The 10,000-nt window shown below is 30.6% G+C and overlaps 1 protein-coding gene across 1 annotated transcript in view; it reads right to left on the reverse strand.

Annotated features, from left to right (window-relative positions):
* LOC137648174 (sialin-like) overlaps window positions 1–10,000 on the reverse strand; it is a 45,187-nt gene that overhangs the window by 28,025 nt on the left and 7,162 nt on the right. Inside the window, exons 2-7 of the mRNA XM_068381101.1 lie at window positions 8,658–8,723; window positions 7,920–8,111; window positions 7,120–7,199; window positions 825–902; window positions 548–703; window positions 121–208 (exon numbers count right to left, since the gene is read on the reverse strand). Of these exons, the coding sequence (XP_068237202.1) occupies window positions 121–208; window positions 548–703; window positions 825–902; window positions 7,120–7,199; window positions 7,920–8,111; window positions 8,658–8,715 (652 nt within the window). The 5' untranslated portion in view covers window positions 8,716–8,723. The remainder of the gene's footprint in view (window positions 1–120; window positions 209–547; window positions 704–824; window positions 903–7,119; window positions 7,200–7,919; window positions 8,112–8,657; window positions 8,724–10,000) is intronic.

The raw sequence follows: 10,000 nt of genomic DNA on the forward strand, positions 1-10,000 counted from the left end.
TATACATATATAAAGAGAGAGAGAGAGAGAGAGAGAGAGAGAGAGAGAGAGAGAGAGAGAGAGAGAGAGAGAGAGAGAGAAATGTTGTGTATTACGTCTTTGAAAACCAATTGCTCTTACCGAGGTATACAATAGCCACGAATCTGGGTCTTTCTATTGGCGGAATCCATCTTGATATGCATGCATGCATTGAAGGCCAGGTTGCTCCCTGGAATAAAAATACAGATTGAAGCAAACGTTTCCAGGTTGTTTAGATGGACCTTACTTTTTCCTATTTAAGTCTTATAGTTTGAAAAGTTTCATCTTACCCTACATACCTATTATAAAGCCTTAACTCGTTTGATATCAAATTCATCTGAACCTTCATCAACCTATCTTAATCACCAAACAATTATGATTATATAATCATACTTAGCCTTTTTAAGCTCTTATGGATTATCATTACTGTTTCCTTTTTAAGATAATATTGGTCTCCTAAGATTCCTTTAACATAATGCGAGGAACACTTCTAATGAAGAGAAGAACCATGCAAATAAAAGGGGGATACCTGGAATATACCCTGCGTTAATCGCAAAGCGATTAGTGCTCCATAGTGCAGTCTAGCCATCGATGGTGTAAGAAGAGCTGAAAGTCCGCCAGACAAAATTGAGATTCCATAAACTAGTTTTGTTCCGTAGATCTCTGCCATACGACCACCAATAATCTGAGAAAGTGTTTTTCCCTATCAATATATATTGGGACTTTGAAATGGTATTTTCAATTGGCAAGAATAATAATGATATGAAACAGTTGCTTTAACTTCACTTAATACAATGTTATCTCACCTGTGTTAGAGCGTAGCCATAAATAAAAGAGCCATGTATAATTCCTTGTGTGGTTTCATCCCATAAAAATTCCCCTTCCTTAATTAGAAATAGAGAAAAACAAATTATAAAGCTTGCAGCTGTGAATAAAATAAATTATCTGAGTAGGGAAATCGATATATCAAAAATTGTATATTGGTTGACATACATAAAAGACAACAAGAAATATTAAACAATCCTATATATATATATATATATATATATATATATATATATATATTTATATATATATATATATATATATATATATATATATATATATATATATATATATGTATATATATGTATGTATATATATACATACATATATATGCATATATATATATATATACACACATATATATATGTATATATATATATATATATTTATATATATATATATATATATATATATATAAATATATATATACATAATACTGTATATATATATATATATATATATGTATATATATATATATATATATATATATATATATATATATATATATATATATATATATATACATAATAATGTATATATATACATATATATATATATATATATATATATATATATATATATATACATACATATATATTGTTACAAAGCTGATCTACATAGGAGTGAATTACTTCATGCACTTATTTCATTTGTGCATTTAAGAGTTCCAGCCTGATATTCCGAAAGTACCATTCATGCGGCAGTCCTCTCACCAGCATCTATCCAGCCACTATGTGCTTTCTCTCAAACGTAAAATAGTGCCTGTTAAAACATTGACGATATTTTTTTAACTTAATTTTAAAGAAGTGAAGTGAATTTGTATGTGAAGTTTATATTGGAAAATCCATTTACTTTTGACTGTGTAATTTGGTTTAAAATTAAAGTGCATTTATTTTTGCCTAAGCGTTCTGTAAACTTGTGTGAGCCCAGATGACGTAACAGTATCGATTATGTATATGTTCCTGTGTAATCATGTTTTATTTTCTATATTGTTAAAGTGTCATTCCTTCATTAATTGTCAAAATTGAATATTTTCATAAATCAAAATCTAGTGAAACAAGTGATTGCATTGTTCTTGGAGTGTCGTTTTGTCATAAGTCTATGGTCTAATTCAGATTTAAATTTTGAGTTATCAATTTTTTATATTAGTTCTTAATTGTTATTTTTTTATAGAATATATATATATATAAATATATATATATATATATATATATATATATATATATATATATATATATATATGTATATATATACATATATATATATATATATATATATATATATATATATATATATATATATATATATATACATATATCTGTTAAGTGTGAATTATTTCAATCCCCGATAGTTAATTCAGTGACATGCTCATACCCCTGCCTTGGAACCGAAGTAGGGGGCTGGTTTTAGAATAGTTCCCGTTAAAAGTAAAGTAATCACCCACTTTCATTTTGAGTGTTAAGTAAAGGATCCTTTAAATATGTAGTGTTCATGTATATAATCATCTGGTAGTTGCGTATAATTCTCAGAGCTCGGATGTATTCTCATTGTATTAGATTTATGTAATATAACGCAGGTGAGTTTGGAGCTCGGGAGTTTACGTAATTCGCTAGTCGTAATATATATTTCATGGTGTTCAGACCCTGGGATCGAATGAGTCTGTTTTAAAAATTGGTGATAGCAGGGCCATGTTTTGATTAAAGTTTTGACCAGTTTAGTGTTGATAGGATTCCGTGCATTGCTAGGATATATTTTTTTTGGAGAGCTATGAATTTTTGTAAAGTACAAGATGGCGCAGTTCAATGTAAAGGAGTTTTTGGAAAACCGATTCTTTGAAGAATTGTCACAAGCTAATGTAACTAAAGCTCAGTGACTCTCTATTTTAATGGCAAGTGATAACCATCCAGCTAGTGGAATGATTAAATCTCAAATCAAGCGTCTATCCTTGGAAGCATTGATAAACTCAGGAAAGTTGCCAGAAGAAGATATTTCTGCAGCTAGCAAGCTTTTGGAGAAGGCTGAAGCAGAATTTGCGGAGAAGCAAGTACCAGATGACCAAAAAACTGAAGGAATGAAAGCGGAAATAAATGTAAAAGCTGAGATTAGACAAATGGCAGCGGAAGAGAATTTGATTAGGTTGAATATGATGGCAGAAGGGGATGAATAGGAAGAAAATGAGAAAGAAGAGGCAAGAGAACTTGCAAGACATGCAAGGGAAATGGGAGAAAGGGAGAGAGAAGAGGCCAAAGAAATTGTAAGACGAGAAGAAAGAGAAAGAGAAGAGGCAAGAGAAATTGAAATATATGCAAGGGAATTAAAACTGTTGAATGCTCGTACAAGGTTGTTGTCAACTCAGACAAGTGTAACCCCTGCTATGCATGATCCTGTGTTTGATGTGGTGAATGTACAGAGGTTAATCATCAAATTAATGGAAGAAGCTCCCAACGAGTTCTGCAATCATTTTGAAATGGTTGCAGCAACAATAGAATGGCTGGAAAATAAATGGCCTGTGTTTTTGCAGAGTGACCTAATTAAAAAAGGACGCAGTGCGTATCTTGCCCTGTCTCAGGACAAGAGGAAGGAGTAAGAAGAAATTAAGAGGAGCATGCTACAAGTGTATCAGAGGACACCGGAATATTTTAATGTAAGTTTCCGAAATTTGCAGAAGGACGAGAAAATGACTTTCCTGGATTACGCTCATAAAGTACGACGATGTTTTAAAAGATAGATAGAGCCTGTCAAAGCAAGAGAGATGACTGATTTAGAAGAATTGATAGTGCTGGATTAATATTTACGAGGAATCCTTGAACATATTCGAACGTACTTGAAAGAGAGCGAGGTGAAAAAACTTGATAGAGCTGCTTCACTGAGTGAAGATTATAATATCAGTCATAAACACACCTCGGGTATAAAGTTTCAACCGTCGTTCCGGCCAAGTGTCAAGTATCGCAAAACCATGGAAACAAGTTCATTAATATCTATTGGAATAAGTTCAATAGTTACAACGAAAGTATACCTGGTACCATTTCAAAGCAGAATGTGATAATACCACAACAACCATCATCGAATCATCTTCCTTCAGATCTTGGGAAAGACGTACGGAAGATTGATTTCGTCTGTTATAAGTGTGGCAAAAAAGTCCATATCAGTAAGGATTGTTTGTCAAACTAACCGAAAGCCGTCTGCAAGTGTTTAAGGGTATTTCAACTTCATAAAATACGATGACGAAAAATCATAAAGCAAAGGTTTATGAGAAGTATGAACCAGTTAACGTTTACACAAGGAACAGGACAACCCAAACAGCGTGGATGCCTTTAAACTTTATATCTAAGAAGGTATGTTAACCGCTCTGGATAGGAGCGAGCTGATCCAGGTCTAGATATTTCACGACACGGGATGTAATCATAGTAAGGTGACGCAAGGTATACACCCGATGGTGGAGCAATCTCTCACGGGAGATTCTTTCATTTTGAAGGGAATAGGAGGTGAGGAAGTTACCCTATTTGCCGTTTGAAACTGCCATGTGAACTGGTGACATATCATTTGGATTTTGCACTAAAAGATTCATTGGCTGTCGAAGACCATTCAAACGACGTGTCTATCGACTGTTGCTGTATCACCGAGAAGTCATGAGAAAAGTAGACTATTTGTTGCAAAACAGATTAGCCTAACAAAGCTCTACCCCTTACATTTCTCCAATCTTGCTCATGAAAAAAAAAAAAAACCCGACGGATCTTTCAGGATGTGTCCAGAATATCGAAAATTTAATTCAATCAGTGTGGTAGACAATTATCCATTGTCACTCATAGACCAACTACTCGACAACATTGGACAAGCGAGGTTCGTCTCTATGATCGATTTGTTAAAAGGCTACTATCAGATTCCTTTGGATGACAACGCAAAATTATTATCAGCTTTTATATATCCCTTTGGGTTATATCAATACACAGTCGTGCCATTTGGTCTAATGAATGCACCTACCACCATCCAGTGAGTGATGGATAACCTTATAGGATCGATTGAGGGAGTAGGCGTATATCTCAAAGATACTGTGACATATTCATCGACCTGGCAAGAACATCTCTGAATCCTTGAGAAGGTATTTCAAAAGCTGCAAGGAGCACATCTGATGATTAGCCTGGAGAAGGGCGAATTAAGAAAGGCAATAGTTTGGCATTTAGGATTTGAAGTCGGAAGAGGGAAACATCGAAGAAATAAGTAAAGCTTACCCCCCACAACAAGGAAGCAATTACAACAGTTTTTAGGAATGGCAAGATTCTACAGATTGCTTTGCCCTATTTTTTTTACTATGATTACACCCTTGAAAGACTTGATTAACCCTAAGAAAAAAAAATTTGTATGGACCAGTGAGTGCCAGGAATCCTTAGACAAGACAAAGGCCATGTTAACATAAAAACCGATACTGCATGCACCGGAATTCAAAAAGAAATTTCTTATCTAGATGAAGGAATCGGACAATGGGATTGGGGCTATCCTATTGCAAGAAGGCAAGGAAGGAATTCTTCACCTCGTCTGTTCCATGTCGTCGACGCTAAAGAACCATCGATGGGCGTACTCGACAGTTGAAAAGGAACTATTAGCGCTAATCACAGCGATAAAGAAGTTTGAAGTTTATGTAAATAGAGCACAGAATGAAGAAATTACGGCTTACTTAAGTCACAATCCTTTAACTTTTGTTAATAAAATGAAGAGTGATTATCAAAGATTAACTAGATGTTCGTTATGTTTGCAACCATATTGTATTAATGTAAAGAATATATCCGGTAAAGAGAACGTGGTTGCAGATTATTTATCTCGGGCTGAATCGGTGGATTCAGACCGGGAATAAATAATCTTTTTGGGGGGAGTTATATTACGAAGCTGGTCTATATGAGAGTAGATTATTTTATTCAAGTATTTCATTTGTGTATTTAAGAGACCCAGCCTGACATTCCGACAGAGACATACTGTACGTCCGATAGTCCTCTCACCAGCATATATCCAGCCACTAAGTGCATACTCTCAAGCATAAAGTAATGCATGTTAAAACATTGTTTTATTTTTTTTTTTTTTTGGGGGGGGGGGGCGTTTGAATTGAAAGAAGTGAAGTGAATTTGTAAGTACAGTTTATATTGTGAAATTAATTTCTTTTTGTGACTGGCCCTGTGTGATTTGGTTAAAAAGTGAAGTGCATTTACTTTTGCTTAACCATTCTGTAACCTTCTGTGAGCCCTAAGCACACAAGAGTAACATTTACGTACTGTATGTGTAAAGGTGTAATTATGTTTTATTTTCAAGTGTTAAAGTGTCATTAATTGATAATATTAGATATTTTCATGATTTAAATTCCAGTAAGACAAGTAATTGTATTGTACTTGAAGTGTCATTTTGTCATAAGTGTAAGGTCTAGTTCCTATTTGAATTTCGAGTGAATTATTTTTGGTATTACTTTTGAATTGTTATTTTCTATAGAATATCTATATGTATACATATATATATATATATATATATATATATATATATATATATATATATATATACATACAGTATATATATATATATATATATATATATATATATATATATATATATAAAATGTATATATAAACATATGTATATATTTATATATATATATATATATATATATATATATATATATATATATATATATATATATATATATATATATATATATACATATATATATATATATATATATATATATATATATATATATATTTATATTTGTATTTGTATTTATATATATATTTATATTTATATTTAAATATATATATATATATATATATATATATATATATATATATATATATATATATATATATATATATAATAGTTAAAAGTTTAATCAACCCCAAAAATCTGACATGTAAAATGCAAAGTCTATCCATATTAAAAATGCTATTTATAGTCATTTTAGTATACGTCCCCTCAATGTCCTTGTCTATCAATTTTGAAATATATCCATCATTTTAAGGATTTTATTGTCTTGATGTCATTATCTGTTTCCCTCTGGAACATTACTTTTCTATCTTACTCTCTTTGCCAATCCATCTGTGTTCTCATTTACAAGCTAAATCAAAATCCTACAAAAAATCCTTGCATAAATGTAAACAAAATTATTTCCTTAGTTCAGAAGATATCAGCCAATCATTCACTGGAAAAGCATTTCCGTAAAAAAAAAATATTTTGCTTCTTTCACATCTAATATTGGGTAATATAATATAACCGATAAACATAGAAAATTAGAAATTCAACCTCATTATTTGTGTATCCTGGGAGTGAACTTGGCGTGGTAAGATTAAGATCTTCATCCATGAAGGACAATTTGGACGAGCCTGATGAAAAGGATAGACAGTAGCATGAATAATTGACATATAACCATGTATCTATAAATTTATTCATATATCTATATCTATCTATATATATATATATATATATATATATATATATATATATATATATATATATATATATATAGAGTATATGTATATACATACATACATGCATTATATATATCTATCTATCTATCTATCTATCTATCTATCTATATATATATATATATATATATATATATATATATATATATATATATATATATGTGTGTGTGTGTATATATATATGCATATATATGAATGTATATATATATATGTGTTTGTATACATATAATGTATACATATATATATATATATATATATATATATATGTGTGTGTGTGTGTGTGTGTGTATATATATATATTATACATATAATTATATATGTATATATACATATATATATATATATATATATATATATATATATATATATATATATATATATATATAATATATATATATATATATATATATATATATATATATATATATATATATATATATATATATATATACTCAATCCTTGCATCATACTTGTTTCAGTATTACTGGATTGTTTGATAACGCCACTCTTCAAAATCAATATTATTATAACTTCTTCTTTTTGCATACTATGTAGTAGAAAGAATTAACTGTTGAATCAAATAAGACCAAAAATAGTAAACTCGTGTAAGAGACTAACTATTGTACAGAGGAGAAGGCGAGACTTCTCCAATCTCCTCAGTTGGAGAGAGGCATGCGGCTTCACCCCCGCCTGAGGTATTCCTCTTCACCATTGCTACAATGGCAACGGACAGGTTGACCCGCACCATGTAAATATTAATAAACCCGAACCAGGCTATCATTCCTAGTGCTGTGCGTGCTGGTAGAAACCCTTAGAAGAGAGAGAAGGAGAGAAATTAATAACAGGAAATTGTAGATGTTCGCCGCTAGTACTGAGAGGCCATTGATAATAATAATAATAATAATAATAATAATAATAATAATAATAATAATAATAATAATAATAATAATAATAATAATAATAATAATAACACAAACAAAACGGACAACTTAGGCCACAACTTTGATTTAAATTCTTCGTTATGTCCGTGTAAGAAATTCAAAATTTATTGTCATATTAATTTTCTAAATATGTTTACAGTCCCTATTTTTAAAATCGTTTTACTTGGGTTGAACCCTATAATTTGTAAAATTATCATGGCAACTTAATTCACTTTACCAATTAATAAGTAATGAAGCAATTTACTTTAAACTTGATAATTTTGTTATAAGAATATAACGGTAGATAGCGACAAATTAATTGAAAAATTATGACTAAAAACAATTCCAGAACAGCCTCAAAATAACTTAGATATTTCTATTACTTTCTTTATTAAATTGATATCCTGAGGCAAAGCAGTAATCAATGTAAACTTACCAAGTCTTTCTCTCAGGAATACATCCGTTCGACTGCGACATGATTCAAGCAGTTCCATGTGGTTACCTACAATGTGCAAAAGATAACTCAATAACTTTAATCTCGCATTATATATTAGCAGCATTTTCAATAAAGAATCTTTCATTAATGGAATTACTTTTTAAGTATTACACCTCTGGGCTGGTAAAGCTTCTTTTAGATAATAATAATGATAGTAATGTCTTATTCTTGAGAAAGATTTTTTTTTCAAGTTTGAAAATATCAATGGACTCTGGTTGCGTTTAGAAACTGGAAGGCTACATAAGAAAAGAGATCTCAACTAACCCCCAATTGAAAAAATATACTATAACTAGTGTACGTGATCCTTCATAAACGACGACTAAATATTCACATACATACGCACACACACACACACTCACATGCCTAAACAGCCCCTCCCGAGAAGGTATGACTACCCCTCACCCCATCACCCTAGGGACGTGGAGAGACTACGTTCCAATACATGAGGCAATGGTGGTAGCCTTGACCGGGAAGATACATATATATATATATATATATATATATATATATATATATATATATATATATATATATATATATATATACATATATATATATATAGATATATAGATATATATATATATATATGTAAATATCACCCACGAAATGCATTTAATACCGAATTCTATCTTGGGAAATACATATCCACTTGGAATTCACCACCCGGCCAGAAGCTGTTACCATAAAATGAATTCCAAGTGGATATGTATTTCCCAAGATAGAATTCGGTATTAAATGCATTTCGTGGGTGATATTTACATTAATTAAAATCACGTGTGCTTGTGATATATGTTCATATATATATATATATATATATATATATATATATATATATATATATATATATATATATATATATAGATATATAGATATATATATATATAGATATATATATATATATATATATATATATATATATATATATATATATATATGAACATATATCACAAGCACACGTGATTTTTCATTAAAATAACCACGTGTTGCAAACTCACGATTCAGCTATCATGGTGGAGATGGGTTTATTTCAAGTCTATGAACAGATTCCTGAATTCGACAGGAATATGTAGGGGGACTTGTCATACACTTTTGTCTCTCTTGATAGCTCAGTCGGTAGGGTCCCTGCCAGCATGGTTTCCAGCCGTACAGGTGGTGGTTCGAATCCCCACCCGGCCAGAAGCTGTTACCATAAAATGAATTCCAAGTGGATATATATTCCCAAGATAGAATTCGGTATTAAATGCCATTCGTGGGTGATATTTACATATATATATATATATATA

This window comes from Palaemon carinicauda, chromosome 10, assembly GCF_036898095.1.
Source record: "Palaemon carinicauda isolate YSFRI2023 chromosome 10, ASM3689809v2, whole genome shotgun sequence".
Taxonomy (NCBI): Eukaryota; Metazoa; Arthropoda; class Malacostraca; order Decapoda; family Palaemonidae; genus Palaemon; species Palaemon carinicauda.